We start from the raw sequence: 26,758 nt of genomic DNA, 5'->3' as shown, positions 1-26,758 counted from the left end.
TATTTGCCTAGCAAATATCAAGAGCTACTATTTACTAAGCCTGCTTTGTGCCAGACTCCATACTAGATGCTTTATATTATACATACATAATCTTTCATTTACTTCTCACAATAACCTAATGAAATAGCTACTATTATTCTCGTTTTATAGCTGAGGAAGCTAAAGATCACTAAGGTTAGGTAACACCATAACAAAGTTAATGGCAGAGCTTGGACATGAACTTAAATTTGTTGACTCCTTAACTTTAAAAACTATTACACTAACAGCATTCAGTAGATGTTTATTAAATTAAGTAGTTCTCCATCTTCTTCATTCTATGAACACCTGTAAGGCACAGATGTCAGAGGTAAAAATGTATACAGAAGCATTTTAATGTCACAGATGCCTGATATTTAGAAACTATTTTAAAACTTGAGTACCTACCTGCATGAGATCTTGAAGGCTCTCAAGAAAAGAAATCTCTGCTTCTACCATATAAAACTCTGCCAGGTGTCTCCGGCTCTGAGAATTCTCTGCTCGGAATGTTGGACCAAAGGTAAACACTTGAGTAAAAGCTCTGCAATTCAAGATTAACAGTGTAAAAATAGGATTCACATGATTAATTTTAAGTATTTAAAATATTCAGTACGCTCTTAAGGAAAAAAAAAAGTTCTGCGCCTCTGTCTTGTCCACAAATCCACACATATTAGCTGCTACATTTCTTTAATGGGTGATTATAATAGTTTCATTAAAAATGTTACATTTATAGAAACCATTTTATTCCAAAGGAATCTGCAAATGCTTTACAAACCCTATGGCTTACTAAATATAGAATTATAACCACTTCTGATGCACTCTACTGCAGCTGCCTTAAATAGCAGGCAACTACATTTCACAGCAATTGAGAACAAAGTGAAGGAAAAATACCACAGCCCAAGAAGCCACACAGAGAATCTAGATAGTAACAGTTAAAACCAGAATTTCATGTGGATAAGGCAAGTCAATCATTTTCTAAATATATGAAAAAAAAATATCAGATATGTATGGTGATTTGCCTTGTTAGGCCTACTCAAGTCCTTTACGCCCACCTAGGAGTTTTAATCAATGCTCAATGACCCCTGACATTTGGGGGGTGGGGTGGATTTTGAAGAACTGTCTGCTTTACTCTCTGGTTTTCAAGGACTATAGCCCAACAACATAAATGGAAAAAAATTCTTATTTTTAAATTTCTGCAGGGAAGCAAACATGACACCTTCATTCTTTAACACTTACAGTCTCCTTCACATGAGAAGAGGGCAACAAGATTAGATCAAGCATATATGAAGTAATGAATATTTCCTGAGGACCATGTAATCTTTTTTTTTTGAAATGTATTTATTTAATTTATTTATTTTTGGCTGCGTTGGGTCTTCGTTGTTGTGCGCGGGCTTTCTCTAGTTGCAGTGAGCTGGGGCTACTCTTTGTTGCGGTGTGTGGGCTTCTCATCGCAGTGGCTTCTCTCGTTGCTGAGCATGGGCTCTAGGCCCACGGGCTTCAGTAATTGTGCCACTGGGGCTCAGTAGTTGTGGCGCGCAGGCTCTAGAGCACAGGGTCAGTAGTTGTGGCACATGGGCTTAGCTGCTCTGCAGCATGTGGGATCTTCCCGGACCAGGGATCGAACCCGTGTCTCCTGCATCAGCAGGCGGATTCTTAACCACTGAGCCACCAGGGAAGTCCCGAGGACCAAGTAATCTTTGAATTTTAAGGTTTTGCTAGAACAAAACAAGAAGTTTGGGGCTCCTTAGCTGTTATCCTCAACACTCTTCATTTGTCATCAGTCAAATAATATCAAGATCAGAAAACAGTACAGAAAACAGATTGTAGATGTACATACCAGGTTTTTGTTTGTTTGTTTTGTTGTTGTTTTTTTAAGTAAAGATACTCTGGGAAACTAAACAGTAAACAATTATAGTGGAAATCATGAGATTTATTTTTTCTTTCAAAGGCCATTTCAGTTAAGGCCTAGTTGGTAAGAAGCTTAGGAGTTTATGTTTTGGTTCTACAGCCACCTTGCTGAGACCATGATCAGTTAACCTCCGAGAATCTTAGTTTTTAATGGAAAAACAAACCGTAAGAATTCAAAATATTACTATGATAACCTCTCTCCCAAGATTCAGATCCAGACTTGCCTACTAGAATGTTCCTAAACACACTGACCTTACCTTGTCCAAAACGAAAACTCTTGCCTTGCTCCCCAAAACAAGCAAAAACAAAATAATGAACAGTATATTTTCCCCAGCTCTGTTAATCTCAGTTAACCCATCTCGTCACCCAAACCAGATCCCCATCCCTCCCTCACCGCCCACACACTTCCCTATCATATTGATCACAGAATTATATTGTTTATACCTAGGAAAACTCTTGCAGATCTAAAGACTCTTCTTTATTTCCACAAATATTGTCTTAGTGTCAACTCTTGTGTCTGCCACCTGCCCTTCTTCCTCCAGTCCCAAACGACTATAAGTTCTCAAACTCAAATCTGATTATATCAGCCCTAATTTAAAAATCTTCAATGGTTCTCCCCTACTCAAAGGTTAAAATTCAAACTTCTAACTTTGACTGGACCTTCCTTCACAAAGCCTTTTCTCCAGCACACTGAGGATACTCTCCTTACATGCCCCGCATGCCTTTAGGCTTTTTCATTGGCTGTCCCCTCTCTGTAGTGCCCATCATTTGTTCCTCTCTCTCCAAATGGCAAATTCCCATCCATCCTTCAAGACTTGACTTAAATGTCACTTTCTCTTTGTAACCTTACCATACACCCCCAAATTTATTGTTCCCTCCTTTCTATGACTGTAACACTTTGTTTATACATTAGAATTATAATTGTGCATTTTGTATCTTTCTCCCTCAATAAACTATGAAATTTTCTACAGTAGGAATAATGTTTTATTCATCTTTGCAACTCTGGTGCCTAAGATAAAACAGGTGCTCAAGTTGAATGAATAATAATGAGGATGACAGGCTTCTTCAGTTGTAAACTGGAAAAGCACAACATCCTTATAAACAGTAACATTACAAATAATGTACAGAAAAATACTCAGGTATATTTTACTGTGGCTGTTACTCAATAGCTAAAATGGGTCAAACAATTTAGGTCTGCCCCAAACAATAAATTCAAAAATTACAGGACCTCGAGCTTCTAATCTATGACTATGCAATCTCTAGGTAGGTTGGCAATAGTATATTTAAATAAATAAAATGGCATTCTTTTCGGGCACTGCATCACAGGAAATTGTACATACAGATGTTCACTAATAACAAAGAATATTCTATGGAAATTTTCCAGGGCATAAATAGAAACTCCATGGCATAGGTGGAATTTACTTTGGAGGCTCTGAGGAAGAGTTCTAAGAAATGGGCAGTTATCATCCTGAAATACAAGGAGGCCAATGGGATTGCTGTTCAAAAGAGACACATTATATGTGTATTAAGGTACTAGATACAGAGAAAACAGCGGTATCTAAAAAGAACTACAGATTCAAGTCACAAGGGTACCTACTTCTCACATGGATAGGGAGGGAGCTCCAAGATGTTTAACAATAGGGATTTTTTATTTAACAATGGTTAATGATTTTCTCTATCCATATAGGGTAAACTCTCTTGTATAAAATATAGAAGAGGATCAAGGATTTTTATTTTAGTAAGGATCAGATTCTAATTGTGGTACCCAAAAGTTAAGTATTATTCTAATAGGGTAAGTAAAAATCAATGGCCATGGTGCTTTCTCTGAATTAACAAAAAGATAATATAAGCTGGAAGGTATGTTGACAAATTGCCTAATTTAGCATCAAGTTGTTAAGCAGATAAATGTTTACATCATTCAATAAAGATCACCCCACGTCAGCGTCCAGTGTTCTATAATAAAGTAGTGAAAGTAGTAGTAGTGATAGTGGCTACCATTAGCAAGTGCTCCTTGTGGGCCAGGCATTAGATGTGAGAACCTTACAGTTAACTCCTTTATTATAACTCAATAAAGGATAAATCGTTACTTCTATTTTTCAGTCTAAGAAATTGAAGTTCAGAGAGGTTAAGAAGCTTTTCCAAAAGTCACAGAGTCATAGCCTAACAAGTGGTAGAGGCCAGATTCAAATCTAGCTCTGACTCTAATGATCACAGCCTTCATTATGATATTAAAATAATGATGCTCATAACTGAACATGGACAAACCCAGTAAATAAGAGAGAAAAATTAGTAATATGCACTCCCCGCCTTCTCAAAGGTAACTAGGGTGAGTAGTTTGGTATATTTCTCTTCCTTGTGAATAGCTTATTTGTTTTATGTGTTAAAATTATAGCTCCCTAGGATATGTTGCTTTCATGCAAATAATGAGAAGATAAATTTTAATCAATATTTTGTAAACTTTAGCAAGACATTTAGCCTTTCTGGTCTTCAAATTCTTACATGAGTGGGAGGTGCAGGCAGTTTGGCATTATTCTGTAGTATCTTTTACAATAATTTTGTTTCTAGGTCCATGTGAAATCACTATTATTTTAATTTATGCTGATTTCTTCTTTTTCCTCAGTCTTCCACACACATGAAAGCAATTTGCAGCCAGTCTTGGCCCAAGCAATAGTTAAAATAAGATCTGAGAACAAGGCCATTACTAAAATAAGATACAAAACCAGGTGAAAGGCCAGTACTGCTGTGAGAAGAGACCAGCAGAAAAAGAAAACACTCAGTACTAAGAATCATTCTTGTGCCAATTATGGAGAAAGGAAAGCTATATATGGAAAGTCCATGAGCTTGGAGTTATGTTTAAGATAACAAAAGTACATTCAATACACATCAGCTAAGATAGCTACAAAAATGGCTTTTTAAAAATAAAAAGTAAAGTTACCAAAAAGAGGTTCTACAAAGGTCACTTTCTCCCTTGTGTGGAGTTTTATGAAGCCCTAAATTGGCAAGTGGATTATTATAAAATAGTCACTGATTGCTTTGCCATTTATTCCTTCTGGCCCTGAAATTTAAGAGCTAATCTTTATATTTTGAAAGAAAAGAGGAATTACTGCCTTGTTAGCTGGGGAAAAACTTATCGTTCAGCATAAGGGGGATCAGCAACTTTCCCTAAGGCCGCCCACTCCCAACCTCCTATCACTTCCCTACTGTCATTCAGGAAACATTCATTGAACTGAAGTGAACTCACAGACAACTTTAAACTGACTTTTAAAACAGTCTTTGTCAAGTGGTATTCCCATCATCCAGAAAACAATCATCTATTTTACTACTGCTTTGTATCCACTGGATTATGAATACTGTGACATATTTGTCACTCATTGTTTCTACATGCCTAACAGAGTGGACACCAGACACCTCCTTTTCAGCTTTCCCCCTGTCCTTTATCTTGCAATAGTACACTTGGTGAAAGGGTTTATCAAGCTATGTAGCTCTCACCATTCATCAGCTCTTAACAAGATGTCTTAGTGAGGATGCACTGTAAAATCTAAAAATTTCTTCTTTACCACAATTGCTAAACATTTCTGCAAAATTAATTTTCTTTAACATGTCCTAAGTATCTGATTTAGAACTGAATTTGAGGTCCAAGGAAATTTAATCTTAATTGTATAATGAGATTCAAAGTTCGATAGAGTCTGACAACAATCCTGCTAAAGGGACTGGAGGGTTGGCTACTCTTCTCTGATGAGCATATGAACTGGCGGAGGGACACTCAGCAAAGGGAATACGAAGCACACAGGTCCTAAGGCAGGAAAGAGCCTGACAAGTTTGAAGAACAGAAGTAGGCCAGCAGCAAGACGAATGGTAAGAGATGAGGTCAAAGAGTTTGGAAGGGATCACAACACGTAGGGTCTTCCTCGTAAGCCATGGTAAAGAGAGTCTGAATTTTATTTAATACTCCTTGAAATACTCTCTCCTCTTGGAATATTTAACACTGTATTCTCCTAGTTTTCCTATTTATCTGATCTCCACCTCTGTCTCCTTCTACATACACTAGCTATTCATTAAACACTAGCACTCTTTGAACCGCAGTCCTAGAATCTCTTTTCTCACTGTATACACTCTCCTTACATGATCTCACCTCAGTCAATTAATTAATTTTCAATTAATTACCTATTGGCACACAATTCACAAATTTGTATCTCCTGCCCAGACTTCTTCTCTAAGCTGCAGAAGCATACATCCGCCTACTTAGTCCTTTCACTTGTCACAAATAGAACTCATGCCTCCCCTGACCCCTCACACTGGCTTCAGTCTTCTTCCAACCTTCCAGGTCAATCCTCCCATTAGGGTCTTTAATAACACCATGTACGACTGTTCATAGAGCCTCTTAAAATTAAAATAAATGACATATACAGATGTAATTATTTGTTTAATGTCCATCTCTTTCACTAGACTGTAAATTTCATGAGTGACCTTATCTATTTTTTGGTTCATTATAGTACCCTCAGTTCTTAACCCGGTGCACGACATACACTAGACAATTAAAATTTGTCAAATAACTAACTCATTTTCTATAAAATATGCCGATCCCCAAACTTTGAACCTTTGAAACAGCACTGGGAAGGGGGTGAGGATAGAGGAGTAAGAGGAAGGTGGTAAACAGAATATCAATTATTAAGCAAAAAATTCTGCTATTCCCGGAAATAATTTTTCACAGAAGGCACTAAGAGATAAAAGAATCAGTTTTTTGAAAAGACTGCCCATATATTAGTTTTTGCTCTGTAGGCGACAAGTACATCTTTGAAAAGGACTAGATCAGATGAACATCTTTAGTTAGCAAAGATTTTACTTTTTGAGAAACTGAAGTATTACCACATGAAAACAATTTCCCTTAGTCTTATTCTATGTAAACAGAGAAGCACCTGTCTCTTTGGCTTCTGTCAGAGTGGATACCAACATGTTAAGACAAGTATTGCTATTTCATCATTCCTGTAATAATGGACTCTTCAGAGGGCTGACTGAATTTAGAAAACAACATTTAAAAAAAAAATTATTTATTTATTTAGGTTGTGTTGGGTCTTCATTGCTGCGTGTGGGCTTTCTCTAGTTGTGGCGAGTGGGAGCTACTCTGCTGCGGTGCACGGGCTTCTCTCGGTGCGGAGAACGGGCTCTAGGGCTGCGGGCTTTGGTAGTTGCGGCACTTGGGCTCAGTAGTTGTGGCTCGAGGGCTGTAGAGCACAGGCTCAGTAGTCGTGGCGCACGGGCTTAGTTGCTCCGTGGCATGTGGGATCTTCCCGGACTAGGAATCAAACCCGTGTCCCCTGCACTGGCAGGCAGATTCTTAACCACTGTGCCACCAGGGAAGTCCCAGAAAATAACATTTTTCTCAAGGGTCAAAGTTTGCTAATTGTTCTTTCTAACTGTGTATTTGTCCTCACATTTTTAACAAGATACTAAAATCACCTTTTAAAAAAGGTATACGGGGCTTCCCTGGTGGCACAGTGGTTGAGAATCTGCCTGCCAATGCAGGGGACACGGGTTCGAGCCCTGGTCTGGGAGGATCCCGCATGCCGCGGAGCAACTGGGCCCGTGAGCCACAATTGCTGAGCCTGCACGTCTGGAGCCTGTGCTCCGCGACAAGAGAGGCCGCGACGGTGAGAGGCCCGTGCACCGCGATGAGGAGTGGCCCCCGCTTGCCACAACTAGAGAGAGCCCTCGCACAGAAACTAAGACCCAACACAGCCATAAATAAATAAATAAATAAATTTAAAAAATAATCTGTTAAAAAATATATATATATTAAAAAAAAAAAGGTAAACATTTTGTCAACTGCATCTATTCATGCCTAGATTATCCCTCTTGTATTTCTCATATTTAGCAGTCCTTGTACTGAGGAACATGAAAGAGACCATGTGAGAACTTTAATTTAGGTACATGCACCACATGGTATTTACATGTTATTTTAAGTCTACAAGATTTCAAAGTTTTTCTGAGGCCTGATACTGTAGCAGTAGATGAGTCATTATGGCATTGAACTATCAACAATTTCCTGGGCTCAAGTCCTGTACTGATGACCCATACTTTTTAAAGGTCATCACAGTGATTAAGTTAAGCCTGTACTCTAAAGACCTAAATTGAAATTCTGGCCCCTCCACTTATGAACTAGCCAAGTTAACTTCTTTGAGATTAAATTTTCCCGTGTGAAAATGAAGTTATTAAGTATGTATTTGTCATGAGGTTATTATAAACATGAAACAATATGTAAAAAGTTTAATGTAATATTAACTATCTGGTAAGTGTTCAACAAATGGGTAAGAGTTTTGTTTGCTTTTGTTTTTTTGTGTGTGCGTCTCCTTTCTTTCCAAAGGTCTACAGTTCTGATTTGGTTGGCCTCAAGACCTCTTTATACTTTCAGTCAGTGCAAGAGATTTTGTTTATGTAGGTTATGTCTACCAATATTTATCATTAAAACTGATAAAATTTTAAAAAATTTATTAACTCATTTAAAAACGATAAACCCATCCTATGTCATAAAAACATCTTTTTAATAAAAATTCATAAGAGGAGTGGCACTGTTTTACATTTTTGTAAATCTCCTTCATATCTGGCTTAATAGAAGACAGCTGGGTTCTCATCTGCTTATGCATTCAATCTGTTCCGCTATCACATGTTATAAAGACTTTGGAAAACTTCACTGTATACTCAAGAGAGAATAAAAATGAAAAAGACAAATAGTAGCTTAGTATTATTATGAAAATAGTCTTCATCTCAAAGGACTTCTCTGAAAGGGTCTCAGAGGGCCCCAGATCAAACTTTGAGAACCACTACATTAGGCAATGATTCTTAAGGAGGAGTATTAATTCTGGGCTTTACCTCTGTTGACTTCCATTCAGAAAATCTAGGGAGGGTTCCGGTCAGGAGTATATTTAAAAGTTCTACAAGTAATTATTATGTGAACTCCTGATTAAGAACTACTACCTTAAAAAAAAGTTAAGATCACTAATCAAAATACTTAAAAAAATTTTTGATGGCTATAATTTTTTAAATAGACAATAACATGTGTTGGTGAGGATGTGGCGAAACTCCTTGCACATGCTGGTGGGAATGTAAAATTATGCAGTTGCTGTGAAAAAGTCTGGTGATACCTTAAAAAGTTAAAAATAGAATTATCAAAAAAAAAAAAAAATAGAATTATCATATGACCCAGCATTTCCACTCCTGAGTACAAACACCAAAGAAATGAAAACAAGTGTTCAAAAAACTCCCTGTATGTGGATGTTCAAAGCAGCATTTTTCATAGTAGCCAAAAAGTAGAAACAATCCAAATGTTCACCAATGGATTAACGGATAAACGAGATGTGGTATATCCATACAATGGAATATTATTCAGCCATTAAGAGGAACAAAGTACTAATATATCCTACAATATAAATGAACCTTGAAAACATGATGTTAAATGAAAAAAGACAAATACAAAAGGCCAGGACTTCCCTGGTGGCGCAGTGGTTAAGAAGCTGCCTGCCAATGCAGGGGACATGGGTTCGAGCCCTGGTCTGGGAAGATCCCACATGCCGCGCAGCAACTAAGCCCGTGCACCACAACTACTGAGCCTGTGCTCTAGAGCCCATGAGCCACAACTACTGAGCCCGTGTGCTGCAACCACTGAAACCTGTGCGCCTAGAGCCCAGGCTCCACAACAAGAGAAGCCACTGCAATGAGAAGCCCACGCACTGCAACAAAGAGTAGCCCCCGCTGGACACAACCAGAGAAAACCCGTGCGCAACAACGAAGACCCAACACAGCCAAAAACAAACAAACAAAAAAAGGCCACATATGGTATGATTTCTTTTCTATGAAATATCCAGAATAGGCAAATCCATAGATACAGAAAGCAGAAAAGTGGCTGCCAAGGGCTGGGGAGAGGAGGGAATGGCAAATGACTGCATCACAGGTATGGGGTTTCCTTTTGCGGTGATAAAAATGTTCTGGAACTGTATAGTGGTGTTGGTTATATAATATCACTAAAAGTAAATTTCATGTTATGTGTACTGAATTTTATCAAAATAGAATTTTTAAAAAGTTTATTGAAACTAGTTGTCCATGAGTCACTTTACACATGTTTTATTTCATTCTTGCTACGCTATAAGGAGATAGCAAGTGGTGCTATCTACTCTATAAGGCAGGTGATTTCACTTCATTTACAGTGGAAGAAACTGAAGCTTAGACAAGTTAAGTAATTAGTACAGAGCAGCATACCAAAGCTGGTTTTAACCAACACAATTTGACTCCATGGCCCACTTTCTGTTGTGCTGCGTGTGTGCACTCTTCAAAACTAACAAGTACAGCACAGATGATCAATGGTCCCATAAACCCACAAAACACTACCATATGCTCCAAAGAGAAGTTTTGTACCTTTAATGTCACTGTTATCTGATTGGTTTTTGCCTCTCTATACAAGGTCATTTCATTCTTGGTGGCTGTTCCTGATACACCTTCCTTCTTCCACTTGTTATCTCTGCAAGTGCCACTTCCTACCACTTAACAGCTGCTTTTTTCTGTCTTATGCTTTATCTACAGCCCCTCCTTAGTGGAAAGGGGAGAGTCATTTATAAGCTTTGATGGTCAATCAGGATACTTTTTCACTCCATTTTAGGTTACAAAAAATGATAACACATAACACTGTGGATCCTAAAAGGTTAAACTTGAGTTAAAGGAGGCTTTGTTAGAAATGCTTAGATGATCTAGAGCAGTGGTTCTAAAACTTTAGCACAATTAGAATCACCTAGGACTTGATAAAACACAGCTTGCTGGACCCCACCCTCAGAATTTCTGCTTCAGTAGGTCTTAGGGTAGGCCTGAGAGTTTATATTGCTACAAGTTGCCAGGTGATGCTGACGCTCCTGGTCCAAGGACAACATTTGGATAACAAGTGACCCAGAGTGGTTCTCAATCTTGGCTGCATAGAATAATCTATGGTATCAATACTTCAAAAAACAATCTTGATTTAATGCAATCCCTATCAAATTACCAAAGCCAGTTTTTCATAGAACTAGAATAAAAAATCTTAAAATTTGTATGGAGACACAAAAGACCCCGAATAGCCAAAGCAATCTTGAGAAAGAAAAATGGATCTGGATAAATCATGCTCCCTGACTTCAGACTATACTACAAAGCTACAGTCATCAACACAGTATGGTACTGGTACAAAAATAGAACTATAGATCAATGGAACAGGATAGAAAGCCCAGATATAAACCCACGCACTTATGGTCAATTAATCTACGACAAAGGAGGCAAGACTATACAATAGTGGAAAGACTGTCTCTTCGACAATGGTGCTGGAAAAACTGGACAGCTACATGTAAAAAAATGAAATTAGATCATTCTTTAACACCATACACAAAAATAAGCTCAAAATGGATTAAAGACCTAAATGTGAGACAGAACACTATAAAACTCCTAGAGGAAAACATAGACAGAACACTCTCTGACATAAATCACAGCAACATCTTTTCCGATCTGTCTCCCAGAGTAATGGAAATAAAAATAAAAATAAACAAATGGGACCTAATTAAACTCAAAATCTTTTGCACAGTAAAGGAAACATAAACAAAACAAAAAGACAACCCACAGATTGGGAGAAAATATTTGCAAATGATGTGACCGACAAGGGATTAGTCTCCAAAATTTACAAACAGCTCATGAGGCTTAATATCATCAAAACAAATAACCCAATCAAAAAATGGGCAGAAGACCTGAATAGACATTTTTCCAAGGAAGACACATGGATGGCCAAGAGGCACACGAAAAGATGTTCGACATCACTAATGATTAGAGAAATGCAAATCAAAACTACAGTGAGATATCACCTCACACCAGTCAAAATGGCTATCATCAAAAAATTCAGAAACAATAAACGCTGGAGAGGGTGCGGAGAGAAGGGAACACTCCTACACTGTTGGTGGGGATGGAATGTAAATTGGTACAGCCACTATGGAGAACAGTATGGAGATTCCTTAAAAAACTAAAAATAGTGCTACCATGTGACCCTGCAATCCCACTCCTGGGCATATACCTGGAGAAAACCATGGTCCGAAAGAATACATGCACCCCAATGTTCACTGCAGCACTGTTTACAATAGCCAAGACATGGAAGCAACCTAAATGTCCATTGACAGAGGAATGGATAAAGAAGGTGTGGATATATACAATGGAATATAATTCAGCCATAACAAAGAATGAAATAATGCCATTTGCAGCAACACTGATGGACCACGGACCTAGAGATTGTCATACTGAGTGAAGTAAGTTAGACAGAGAAAGAGAAATATCGTATGATATCGCTTATATGCAGAATCTAAAAAGAAATGATACAAATGAACATATTTACAAAACAGAAACAGACTCACAGACTTAGAGAATGAACTTATGGTTACGGGGGTTGGGGAGGGTGAAGGGAAGGAATAGTTAGGGAGTTTGGGATTGACATGTACACACTGCTATATTTAAAAAGGATAACCAACAAGACCCTACTGTATAGTACAGGGGCCTCTGCTCAATGTTATGTGGCAGCCTGGATGGGAGGGGAGTCTGGGGGAGAATGGATACATGTATATGTATGACTCAGTTGCTTTGCTGTGCACCTGAAACTATCACAACATTGTTAATTGGCTATACTCAAATATAAAGTAAAAAATTAAAAAAACAAACAAAAAACAGACAAAACCCTAATCTTGATGCCCAGAAAAACCAATTAAATCTGTTTTTCTGGGGACTTGAGCTGAAATCTGATGCATCTGTATTTTTAAAAAAGCTCTTGAGACATTCCAACCACTGATCTAGACCTTCTAATTACCAATTATGATTGAAAGTAAAAGGTACAAATGATACAAAAGGTGTTATTTCACAAAAAGGGTACGATTTGCATAAAAGCTCTGGACTAAGAATGAAATAAAACATTTCTAATATTCCTGACAGATTCCAAATCAGAGCTTGGTCTATAAACATAAAAGCACAAAGGGACCATGGCAGACTAGAAACAGAGGCAAGTTCTCTTCAAAGGAGCATTTAGCCTACAGAAATAATGTAGAAAAGTGTCTATTTCTTTGCATTCATCTTCCCTGAATTCTAGAAGGTGGGGGAGTCGGGGAAGGAGGGGGTGGAGGCAGAGGAAGGAGGGAGGAGGAGAAGAGGATGAAGACAGACACAAACAGAATAGAGAAATGTCCTTTTGAACCCTGCAGTAAGTCTTTCACATGTGTACCAAGTGAAAGACTAATTAAATCTGTTTCACAGCTGCACCGTATGCACTAGCAAAACACGAGGAAAAAACATCCACCAGTAGTAAAATACATAATTTTTGGCATCTTCATACAAAGGGAATACCCTACAGTAGTGAAAACATTATACAACATGGATCTAATTTAGGAGTATAATGTTAAGTGAGTAAACTAAGTCACAGAATATATACATATGATTCTATTTATACAAAATATAAAAACCTTTAAGCTGTGTATTATTTACAAATATGAACATAAGTGATAAAACCATAAAGAAAAGGAATGATACACCCAAAATTGAGGTTAGTAGCTAGTTTTCATGGGGAGGGAAGAGGATGTGATTAGAAAAGAATATACAGGAGACTAAAGAAATGAAGCATTTTGGGGGACTCAGGTGTTAATTGTATCATTATTCTTTGTTTTACCCATACATCTATTTAAGATGTTTAATTTTGTGTCTATGCAATATTTAGACATCAAAAAAGAGTCAGGATGGGCAAGCTAATGGGACACACTGAAACCATAAAATAACAAAATTATACTAAAATTAAAAGGGAAGGCATTGGCATCAGAGCCCACAACACCTACCAAGCCACCACTGAGTTCTTCAAGCTTCTGACCTTTCCCTTCTGACTGTCCATTCAATTTAATTCAAAAAATATTAATACATACTGAATACCTACATTTTCCCAGCATTATTACTACGCTAAGGGCAAAAGAAACTGCCAAACAGCGCATGATATGGGTGCCTTCAATGTTTTATAAACTGGGCAGAGGCTAAGTCTGCATTGTTCAACATGGTGGCTACTAGCCACATGTGGCTATTTATAGTTACACTAATTAAAATTAAATAAAATTAATAAAAATTCAGTTCCTCAGTCACACTAGCTGCATTTCAAATGCTAAATAGCCACATACAGCTAGTGGCTACCATATTGGTCAGTGCGGATACAGAGCATTCCCATGACTGCAGTAAGTTCTGCTGTCCAGCACTGAAGTCAACTGTTGAAATCGCAATACGTGCAGAAGACAATCAACTGGGAAAAAAATGTGCGTTCAGACAATGGAACATGAGGAAAGGGATCAATGGAGGAGAGAGTTATTGAGTACAGCTTCTGAATTTGTTCCAGTGCCCAGTCACACATATTCTATTTTTCCCACATCTATTGCTCTGCCATACCAGACCTCTTTCCCCCTCTTCTGATAAAATGACTCTCTGAAAGTCATTAATGCACAACGGCAGAATTATTCAGTAAACCATACTTGCACCTTTTGTTAACTTTCCATCTATATGAGTGCATAACTCTCAGAATCAGGCTTTTCTAGGCTCTTTACTCAAAGTGAGCAAACTATAAGTCATTTTATTCATCATCAAGATGAGGATGAATGAACTATTCTCCAATGGTCGTAACTCCCTGAGAAAGAATATCCAAAACAGATACATGATGAAATGGATACTGCCTCCATCTTCTGATTTGGCTTCACTTATAAATATGTCTCTAAATGCTACAAAGAAACAGCAAGTGCTGTAATAGATACTAAAAACAAATACTCTTAATGATATAGATCATGGTATGATTGACACAAAAGGTAGAGAGACTCTGGATTTGGATCTGAGCAGTTATTTTCAAACTCCCAAGTCACACCCAATCCTCAACAGCTATATATGAAATCCATTATCAAATCAAACACATATTTTGGCTACAAGGGGGCACGCATGAAAATTTTTGAGATATTTCCTTGTACAGTAGTCCCTGAAGTACTGTCTGCCTAGAGTTCAAATGTTTTCACTGAATCTCATACTCTACCATCCTGAAGTAGAATCAGGAGGAAAGCACAGAATTACCCAGTTGAAGAAACTAAGGAAAGAATGATGTTCCAGAAACAAACACTTTAGGTTTTTACCTTTATCTCCCAATCTCCATCTTAATTCATACACTAAATCAGCCTCTTAAATGTGAAATATGGATGGCTCAGGTTTTGCACATTCTCCAAATTGTAGAGATTTATGTGGCACAGCAGTTTACTGTCCTATGAGCCTGTTTCAAGTGGCAAAACACAGGTTTTATTTTTTCAGTGTAGGGGTATATCATGAGAGATCAAGTTGGGATTGACATCAGGAGAAACAAAAATAATATGAATACCAACTAATGTATGCTACTAAGCTTACTTGTTACCAATTTCTACTGTGAGAAAGGAGCAAAAACCATGGCTGAGCTTCTTTATTAGAAATTTCTTCTAGAGGAGCAAAGATGAAGTTTCCTTTTATTTTGTAGAAAAGGAAGTAAATTTATTTTGGTAAAGTAAAATACACAAGTTTTTCAGTGGTTTCTATAATTCATGCACATAGTTTACAGGTGAATTTTTAAAATATTGATTTTTCTTAAAAGACACAAAATTTTCTGAATTCATACAAAGAAGGATTCATACCAACATGAGAATATAAAATAAAATTTTTCTTTCATATAATAAGGGTACTTTAAAATATCTAAATAAATTGAATATAATATTATTCCAAGTGCATTAATGCATTTTCTGATTGGAGATTTTTTTCTCCCCAACTAGAAGAGATTGATGAAATAAGTCAAAAGCACAAAAGTAATTCAAGCCCACAGATCATATCAGCCAAGAAGAAATAGATACAGCAGCTTAGGGCCTAGCTATGTGTCCTTACCTTACAATCATCATTTTCTACCATAAAGTCAAATTTATTTATTTCTTCAACAAATAGTTACTAGGCTACTAACCACTATGGAAAATATCGACATAAATCAGGCATGACCTTTACCTTCAAGGAACTTACAGACTAGTAGGGAGATCACAGACCTAAACGTACAAGCTACAATTATAAAATTCCTAGGGAAAAAAACAAAGAAGAAAATCTGTGCAAACTTTTGAATAGGATACAAAAATTATGAATCACATAAGAAAAAAAACTGATGAAGTATACACCAACAAAATAAAAGACTCTTGTCTTCAAAAGACACTGTAAAAAAGATGGAGGGGTTTCCCTGGTGGCGCAGTGGTTGAGAATCTGCCTGCCAATGCAGGGGACATGGGTTCGAGCCCTGGTCTGGGAAGATCCCACATGCCGCAGAGCGGCTAGGCCTGTGAGCCACGACTACTGAGCCTGCGCATCTGGAGCCTGTGCTTCGCAACAAGAGAGGCCGCGACAGTGAGAGGCCCGCGCACCGCGATGAAGAGTGGCCCCCGCTCGCCGGAACTGGAGAAAGCCCTCGCACAGAAACTAAGACCCAACACACCCAAAAATAAATAAATAAATAAATAAATAAATTTATTAAAAAAAAAAAAAAAGATGGAAAGGAAAGGCAGACTGGGGGAAAGTATTTGCAATACATAAATCTGATAAAGGGCTAGTATCCAGAATGTATAAAGAATCCTTATAACTTCACAAACAGATGGAAAGATCTGTGTTCTTGGATTGGAAGAATCAATATTGTTAAAACGGCCATATTACCCAAGGCAATCTACAGATTCAATGCAATCCCTATCAAATTACCAATGGCATTTTTCACAGAACTAGGACAAAAAATTTTAGAATTTGTATGGAAACACAAAAGATCCCGAATAGCCAAGACTATTTCTCAAACAGTCTTGAGAAAAAAGAATAGAGCTAGAGGAATCACGTTCCCTGGCTTCAGAATACACTATAACACTACAGGCATCAAAACAATATGGTACTGGCACAAAAACAGACACATAGATTAGTGGAGCAGGATAGACAGCCCAGAAATAACCCACACACTTATGGTCAATTAATCTACGACAAAGGAGGCAAGAATATAACAATGGAGAAAAGACAGTCTCTTCAGTAAGTGGTGCTGGGAAAAGTGGACAGCAACATATAAAAGAATGAAATTAGAACATTCCCTAATACCATATACAAAAATAAACTCAAAATGGATTAAAGACCTAAATGTGAGACCAGATACTATAAAGCTCCTGGAGGAAAACATAGGCAGAACACTCTCTGACATAAATTGCAGCAATATTTTTTTGGATCTGACTTGTAGAGTAATTGAAATAAAACCCAAACTAAACAAATGGGACCTAATCAAACTTAAAAGCTTTTGCACAGCAAAGGAAACCACAAACAAAACAAAAAGACAACCTACGAAAAGGGAGAAAATATCTGCAAACAATGCGACCAACAAGGGATTAATTTCAAAATATACAAACAGCTCAATATTAAAAAAACAAACAACTCAATCAAAAAATGGGCAGAAGACCTAAATAGACATTTCTCCAAAGAAGACATACAACTGGCCAACAGGCATGTGAAAAGATGCTCAATATCACTATTTATTAGAGAAACGCAAATCAAAACTACAATGAGGTATCACCTCACACCAGTCAGAATGGCCATCATCAAAAAGTCTACAAATAGTAAATGCTGGAGAGGGTGTGGAGAAAAGGGAACCCTCCTGCACTGTTGGTGGGAATAAAAATTGGTGCAGCCACAATGAAGAACAGTCTGGAGGTTCCTTAAAAAACTAAAAATACAGGTACTGTGTGATCCAGCAATCCCACTTCTGGGCATATATCCAGAAAAGACAAAAAGTCGAATTTGAAAAGATACATGCACCCCAATGCTCATAGCACGACTACTTACAATAGCCAAGACACAGAAGCAACCTAACTGTCCATCGACAGATGAATGGATAAAGAAGATGTGATATATATAATGGAATATTACTCAGCCATAAAAAAGAATGTAATAATGCCAATGGCAGCAACACGGATACTTCTAGAGATTATCATATTAAGTGAAGTGAGACAGAGAAAGGCAAATATCATATGATATCACTTATATGTGGAATCTAAAAAAAAATGAGAGAAATGAACTTATTTTCAAAACAAAAATAGACTCACAGACATAGAAAACAAATTTATGGTTACCAAAAGGGAAAGCAGGGTGAGGGGGGGAGGGATAAATTAGGAGTTTGGGATTAACAGATACACACTACTATATATGAAATAAATAAACAACAAGAACCTACTGTATAGCACAGGGAACTAAATTCAATATCTTGTAATAACCTACAATGGATAAGAATCTGAAAAAGAACTGATATATATATATATAAATATATATATATAAAACCTATATATATATATAGGTAAATATATATATATATATATATATATATATATATATATATATATAAAAACTGAATCACTTTGCTGTACACCTGAAACTAACACAACATTGTAAATCAACTATACTTCAACTAAAAAAAAAAGGAAAAGAACTCCTGTAACTCAATAATGAGAAGACAAACAACCTAATAAAAGTGGGCAAATGAATTCAAAAGACAATTCATAAAAGAAGATATATGAATGACCAGTAAGCACATGAGAAAAAAAGTTTAACACTATTAGTTATCACAGAAATGCAAATTAAAACTATAATGAGATACATACTTACTAGGATGATTAAAAAAATACAATACCAATTTGTGTCAAAGATGTGGAGCAAATAGAACTCTTATCCATTGCCAGATAGTACAAGTACTTCAGAAAACTGTTTTGGGAGTTCCTTCTAAAGTTAATCATACATTTACCATACAACCCAGAAACTCCTAGGTATTTACCCAAGGGAAATGAAAAAATATATGAACATAATATGGGCATAGGTACATTAATTTTCACAGAGCTTCATTCATAATAGGTGAAACAACCCAAGTTTCTACCAAAAGATGAATGAATTAACAAGTTGTATATACATGCAGTGGAATAATATTCAGCATTAAAAAGGAACAAACTACTGGATGAACCTCAAACGTATTATGTTAAGTGCAAGGTATCATAGAGAAGAGTAAATAAATACTGTATGATACCATTTATATAAAATATATAAATTAAATACTATATAAACACTATTTATATGAAATTCTAGAAAGGGGAAATCTATGATGAGAAAAAACAGATCACTCATTGCCTAGGGCACAGAGATGGGGAGGGAGACTGACTGCAAAGGGCAATGAGGGGATTTTTTAGGGTGATAAAAATATTCTGTTTTTTTATCACAGTGGAGATTACAAAGGTTTAGACATTTTTCAAAATTTATTGAACTGTACATTTAAAATGGGTGCATTTTTTGGTATGTAAAGTATACTCAATAAAGTTGGTTGAGAAGCAACAATAACGAAAAGAGATTATTTGTACATTGGCTTATTCCATTACTTAACTATTTAAATTATAATCTTGTCCCAACTGTAGTATAAAAGGTGAAGAGTTAGGCTCATGGAACCACAGAAGGGGCACAGCAATGATCTCCTCCAAAGAACAAAAGAATCCAGAACACAGTGACACCTCACTGTCAACATAACTGACCACAGCTCTGAGGACAGATTAGGACCTAAACTGCTCTTATAGTTTATTTCTGCTTTGGTCTTCAAATTATGACAGGTATCTGATTTTTGTGTCCTAACCCCTTCCTTCGTTCCAGTCACTGGTTTTAGTTTGATGTTCTAACCTGTCTTTTGAGTCCTGAATCCTGGCAGACTCACAATTTGTCCCAAGCCTCTGCTATGCGTAAACTCCAATTCTGTTACTGTTGTAAAACAACTTGATTACTAGGTGTCAGCTCTTCTTTCTGCTTATACCACCTTGGCTTCTTTCTTTAGCTAGTCCTTCATAATCACCCTGGGTTCTCCAGGTCCCAGCTGTCATCAGTACCACCATCACAGCACTTACCATTTCAGTGTCAAACTGTGATAAACACTGGGCTTTACATCGTAGCTAATTCTCACAACAGCTCTGCAAGGTCACCATTACAATTTATCTTTTTGGTTAGGAAGTAGAGGCTCAGACCTTAAGCTTATACAAGTAGTATGTAAAGAAGCTAGAATTCCAACTTAAGTCTCTCTAACTATAATCTCCTCAATTAACAGAACCATTCACTTAACAAATTCAGTACTCTGGGGGAGAGATAACATTATCTTAGTAGCTAATTAATTCTGTAACAGTACTGGTAACCCTCTACGTGTCAATCAATGAGGCTGTCCTATATTTTTAACAGCTTCCTTGGTGTCCAACACAGTTACATGCCATTTGGGTGAACGTGAAAATTATTGCTCAATAAATGAATAGCCATAGATATTTTTAGATAGAAGAAAGCAAGTTGGGGGAAAAAAAAAGTCGAAATGACATAAATTCTCTGTGTTCCCAATCCGACCTAAATTCTGCAAACATGCAACCAACACAGATTTCTTTCCCCCTTCTGAAAAAGTAATTAAAGCCACCTGAACAAAATAGAATTTGGACAAGATTCTACAGTAATTCAAAGAAGTAACATCAGTCTTGCTTTTAATAGCTCCAATTACTGTCCATATTGGTCAAATTACTAAGTATTAACTTGATGTCTCACTATAGTAACCTGCATTTGCTTTTAGACAATGCCAATAGGCACTGCATTTCATGCAAAATAAGTTCTATAAGTATCATTACTCAAAGGATTGACTACGATTTTTTTTTTTTAATAACTCACACCAAACTTGCTTCTTTTAAAAGCACTCAGTACCTCAGATATTCTGCCTGCTTAACAAGAACTCAGCGAGCTAGATGACAGAAGAGTAGTAGGGCTATTCTCCTATACACTTGAAGTAGAGAAAAGGCATGTTAGTAATCTCTCTCACAAAGGAATGCAATATTAGAAATGGGGAGAGAACCCAATGTTTAGAATTCCAAGGCAGTATACAGATACTGCAGAGTTAACACATTTAGACAGAGAAATTAAATCATTAAGCAAGTAGTACATTAACTAACTAGCAATTAAAGAAAAGCAAATGAATACCTCTGAAGCTAGTAAAAACGAAGTTCAAATAGTGAATTAAGAACAGATATTTATATTCACTCCTTCCTAAGACAACCTCAAAATAATAATAAAAAAATTAAAAGAAACAGGAAGGGGGCCTTCAGTAGACAAGAGATCTCAGCACATCTTTGGAGGACAGAAAACGGACGGCTGAGTGATGACCAATGCATCAAAGCATGGATGCCATTATCTCGAACACAGAGTGAGTATACTGCAGCAGAAACAAGATGACTTACACCCAGACCCGTGGTGAGGCGGGGGATGGGGGCAATGGAGATTCACTGAGAGTTCGCGCATGGATGTCAACCCCCTCCCCTCTCCCACCAGAATGGCCGGACACCAGATGTCCCCACCAACCAGGGAGCAGAGGGTCTTTCTCGAGAGCAGTAGTCCTCAGCATCATCATCATCATCTGGTAGGTTTGTTACAACAGATTGCTGGGGCCCGCTCCCACTGTTTCTGATTCAGTAGTGTTTGCCAGGTGCTGAGAAGAGAGGGGAATGGGAATTTCTTTTGAAGTGATGAAAATATAAAATTAGTGATGATGGTTGTAAAACTCTGTGAATAAAAAAACTACTGAATTGCATATTAAATTTTAATTTTTTATTATTTTTTGTTTTTGAATTGTACATTTTTTAAAGGGTGAATTTTATGGTATGTGAATTATACTTCAGTTAAGTTGTTCTTTAAAAAATCGTTTATAACTGACCCTCGAACAACTCGGGGTTAGGGATGCCACCCTTTGTGCAGTTGAAAATCCGAGTATCACTTATAGCTGACCCTCTGTATCAGCAGTTCCTCCTTGTCTGCGGTTCTTCATCTGTGAATTCAGCCAACGAAGACTGTGTAGTACTGTAGTATTTATTTACTATTGGAAAAAATTCTTCGGTAAGTGGACCTGTGCAATTCAAACCTATGTTGTTCAAGGGTCAGCTGTACTCAATTGCACACAAGGCTCTCACAGAAGCCCGCCAAATAGATCTGAACTATTAAATCATGTCTCACCTTTGTCTTCCCTACGCTAAATATATCCAGTTTCTTCAACCATTTCATTAAGCCGTAACGTTCATATCCCACTTATCCTGGCTGTTGTTCTAAAGTCAGACAGGATATAAAGTCATAACCTTTTCATATAAAGTACAACAAAAGATTCTAAGTATATGGAAGTGGACAAAGGAACAGGACAGAGAAGCTAGATAATCTTCTAGCTTTTGATGATTTGGATAAATAAAATTCATTCAAGAATGACTATCGGGGCTTCCCTGGTGGCACAGTGGTTGAGAATCTGCCTGCCAATGCAGGGGACACGGGTTCGAGCCCTGGTCTGGGAAGATCCCACATGCCGCGGAGCAGCTAGGCCCGTGAGCCACAACTACTGAGCCTGCGCGTCTGGAGCCTGTGCCCCGCAACAAGAGAGGCCCCGACAGTGAAAGGCCCTCGCACCGCGATGAAGAGTGGCCCCCGCTTGCCGCAACTAGAGAAAGCCCTCGCAGGAAACGAAGACCCAACACAGCAAAAAAAAAAAAAAAAAGAATGACTATCAAACATGACATAAAAGTACCAAAAGATGTCCCACTGCCAAATACAGATTAACATGTACTGAGGTAACTAAAAGATTCTTTCTATACCATAAAATGCTCCGCAATAACGGTGAGGAAAAGTTGTATTAACTGGAGGTCTGTTGTTCCAAGAACAGAAAAGCAATAGAATACAAACCAAATATAATAGCCAGTGGTCATTAAATATAAATGACATTTTAAAATGCACTCTCATGTAATCATTCCACTGATAAGGTTACCTCTAAATTAAATTCAACCTAGACAAGGTGAAATTCCCTTGCCATATGCCCTTCTTGCCCTCAGGACAATCTTTTTTACAACAGCTACCACATTTCTAATGTCTTATTTAATGTCTGTCTTGCTCATTAGACCGTACAGGGTCAGGAAGGTTGGAATCATATCTTTCTTGTTGATCTCTGTATCTCAGCACCTAACCCTGTGTCTGGCACACACTTGGCTCTCAACAAATGTTCAATTGAATTAAGATTGATTTTTGAGCCCTGGATCACATAAGTGGTAGTAATAGAAACTAAGAAGACAAAGAGAAACAAGATACAGTTTGAGGAATTTACTAATGGGCTAATGGGAAGATAAGCATACAAACAGATAATTTCAACATTTTTAAATAAATAAAATAGAAACACTCTCTCAACAGGTATTTAAGTCTTTATTCTGTATTAAGTAATAGAGTTACAAAATTAAACACAGTCCCTAAATTCAAAAGCTCAGAGTCTAAGCTATAGAGAAAAAAAATTAATGATTCCAGTGTTACAAAATAGGTAAGAATAAAGCAGCATGGGCGTACAAAAGAAGGGCATTTAAACAAGAAAGATATGGGGGTGGTGGGTGCGGAGGCAGGTAGGGATTCTGGGTGAGATCATGCTTAAGCTGAGTTTAGACTGATGTGCAGGGGTTAGCTAGACAAAGGCATGGGGAAAGGACATTCTAGATAGAAATAAACAACATATGCAAGGGAACACAAATAAGTGAAACAGGATGATGTGATTAGAATATCATAAACAGTTTAGGATAGCTGAAGCAAAGGGAAGTGGAAGCAAATGACTGAAAGGATGCAAAGGGTGTGGGAAAAGAAGCATTTGAAAATGATATCCATACAGCTGCTCTGACAAGGATGGAAGGAGGGTAGTGCCATTTCCTCTGATAGGGACTTCAGAAGGAAAAAACAGATTTGGAGAACAAGATGATGAATTCAGTTTTTAACATGCTGAGAAGAGTATCCAACAGCCAACTGGAGAAAGCAACTGGCACTTTAGTTTATAGGTGGGGAGCTGAGCAGAGATTCCACGTTAGAGAGATGAATCTCACAATACCATTCTTTGACTATCACCTTGTATTTGTCCAGGTTTTTTTCTCTAGTATTGATACTTCCACACCAACAGTTCTTCAGTAAGATCTCCAATTCTTTAAGCCTACCACTTTTGTCATCATCACTCTCTACCCTTATTTCCTCACTTCTCTCCTTACCGAAGCATAGACTCCTTGATCTATCATTATAACCTTCTGTACTTATCTACTTCCATCATAATCATTTGGTAATACCCAACCCCGGTTAATCCACATATTCACATTCTCTGTTTGCACCCAAGCAAGCTAAATATTCCTACTAAAAAGTCTCTGCATCTTCTGCTCAATTTGCCTGAAATGCTCATCCCCTGGCTATATAATACAAATAATGAATAATGAATGAAGTTCCTGAGTCATTCATATCAATAGTCTGTTAATTCATATTTCTATCTAAACAGGGTTAATTTTTAACATATATAATACACTAAAAGAAGAAATCTATGTGTTTTAAGGTCCCACAATCAAGACAACAGCATAAACAATCATCATCATTCACACACGTTCAGGAAACAATATTTCATGGTTATATCATTTTCATGAATAGAGTAAAAGCAGTGATGTTAACTGCTGTTGTAGACTAAACTTTACAGTAGAAACAGTAGAGGAAAAGTTTTGAAGAATGAGAATTTGTGCTTTACAAATTCAATTAACAATACTTACTAAATAATTACTATTTTTCGTAGATAAAAATATTTGGAATATTTATCTATGAGATAGACATATGAAAAGAACTACAAACCGGCTAAACATTAAAAACAAAAGCAGCTTTTTTTTTGTCTTTAGGACATGAAGTAGGTGAGTACTATTAAAAAAACAGAAAAAGAAAAATAATCTCTGTTGAGAGGAGAACAGGGAAGGAGTCAAGGAGGAAGTCATTTTTCAGTTGAGCCTTGAGTAATGAACAGGTATGGAAAAAGCAGCATTAGAGGAGGACAAGTATTAGAAACACAGAGGTACACCAAAATGCACAGCATGAATAAAACAGCCATAAGATCCTGAAAATCAAGTGAGTATAAATTAACAAATTTCAGATAAGCATCTAAGAATCAAACGTATGAAGAATAAGAAAGTCATATGGGATGGGAGACAATTTCACACCCAGTTATAAGGGGTACCTCAGTTTAAATCAGGTTCACATGTTGACATATTATGGCAGCCACTTAACAGTATAAGCTCATCCTGAGTGTGAATGTTTCATGGCTTCTGAGCTCAGCATCTGAACTGATGAGATAACCCAAGGGAATGAGTTTAGGATTGCTCATACCAGTCACAAAGCAGCCAATTAATCAGACTGGAATGAAATTAACTCGACCAAACTGATTTTTTTCTCCCCAAATATAAATATCTAATTTTTTCTCACTATAAAAGTAATAAACATTAGTTTTTCAAATCTGAAAAAAAGACAAGTTTAAGGAAGACAATAAAAATGAGCAGAGATAGCCATTGCTTACAAGTTGAATATTGGTGCATATTTTTCAGACTTTTCCCCACCTATACATACACACACATTGTAAAAAACTGGAATCACATTCTACTCCGTTTCATGACCACTTTTTTCTTTTAACAACACGTTGTAGAGCTTTATCATAAATTTTAATGGCTGTACAGTAATCCACCGTTTAGACGAATCATAATTAATTTAACCCTCAGTTTACTGCCAAGGTCCATTATGCCCAGTTTTAATTTCTTAGTTTCTCTGTTGAGCAATTTTAGCTGTTTCTAAAAAGTAGTATTTCATGACTTTTATACTTTGTTAGAGGTTGTATTATTTTCCTAAGGCGGCCATAACAACTTACCACAAACTACATGGCTTAAAACAACAGAAATTTATTCTCTCTAGACTGTGGAGGCTAGCAGTCTGAAATTGAGGTGTTGGCAGAGCCTTGCTCCCTCTGAAGGTTTTAGCGAAGAATCCTTCCTTGCCTCTTCCTAATTTCTGGTGGCTCCGAGCAATCTTTAGCATTCCTCAGCATCACTTCAATCTCTGCCTCTGCTTTCACATGGCCTTCCTCCCACTGTGTGTATCTTCTCTGTGTCTTTGTATCCAAATCTCCTTCTCCTTTCTCTTATAAAGATACTAGTCATTGGATTTAGTGCCCACCTTAATCCAGTATTTTAATTTGATCACATTTGCAAAGACCTTATTTCCAAATAAGGTTGCATTCACAGTATGTGTCTTTTGGGGAGCCAGAATTCAAGACATTACAGAGTCATCCAAGAGACAGATAAATTTCTACTATTTTTTTCTAATAGAATAAAACCCATTGAATTCTTTCATGAATCTAAGAAAATATGAGGTTTTAGTGATCTTATCTTTCCTGTATATTGAAACATTTTGCTATCTCATCATTCTAGAAATTATTTCATCATTACTTATTCCTAATTTTAAGTTAAAAAAGAGTAAAATGTTATGAGAACAGAATGATGGATGCTTAAGATGCATAGTAGATAAGAGAGAGATGCACAGTGAGATAAATCATCTCCACTGTATCATCTTCAGTTTTCTTACTGCAGTACACAAACTATCATGTAATTTTTCAAGAAGGTATTAGAAAAGCCCGGAGACACTATTGTTGTAGTCTTTTCTGTAGTTTTCAGAGAACACAGTTGAGAATTGAAATCTTTTATTTTTCCTCAAAATGACAAACAGAAGAAAAATAATAAAGATGCTTCATAAACACTGAACAAACCAGGAAATGAATGGGGGAGAGACAGATAGTAAAATCTAGTCTCTAATGATGTTGGTAAAATTGGTTGTATAAGTGGATTCTCAGACTGTGAGCCTTCAGATAACAATA

At 37.0% G+C, this 26,758-nt stretch overlaps 1 protein-coding gene across 7 annotated transcripts in view; it reads right to left on the bottom strand.

Annotated features, from left to right (window-relative positions):
- The window catches only part of NARS2 (asparaginyl-tRNA synthetase 2, mitochondrial), a 143,975-nt gene that overhangs the window by 41,989 nt on the left and 75,228 nt on the right, over nt 1-26,758 (bottom strand). For all 7 annotated transcript variants that reach the window (XR_014250234.1, XR_014250235.1, XM_082410370.1 and 4 more), the window contains one exon: nt 424-556. Coding sequence is in view for 5 of the 7 variants with exons in the window: in XM_082410370.1 (XP_082266496.1) it covers nt 424-556 (133 nt within the window). In the remaining 2 variants the exon portion in view is untranslated. The remainder of the gene's footprint in view (nt 1-423; nt 557-26,758) is intronic.

The sequence above is a fragment of the Balaenoptera physalus genome (assembly GCF_965194825.1).
Source record: "Balaenoptera physalus genome assembly, chromosome: 10".
NCBI classification, from domain to species: Eukaryota; Metazoa; Chordata; class Mammalia; order Artiodactyla; family Balaenopteridae; genus Balaenoptera; species Balaenoptera physalus.
The sequence above is the reverse complement of the archived record's forward strand: the minus strand, read 5'-3'. Positions and strand labels throughout refer to the sequence as shown.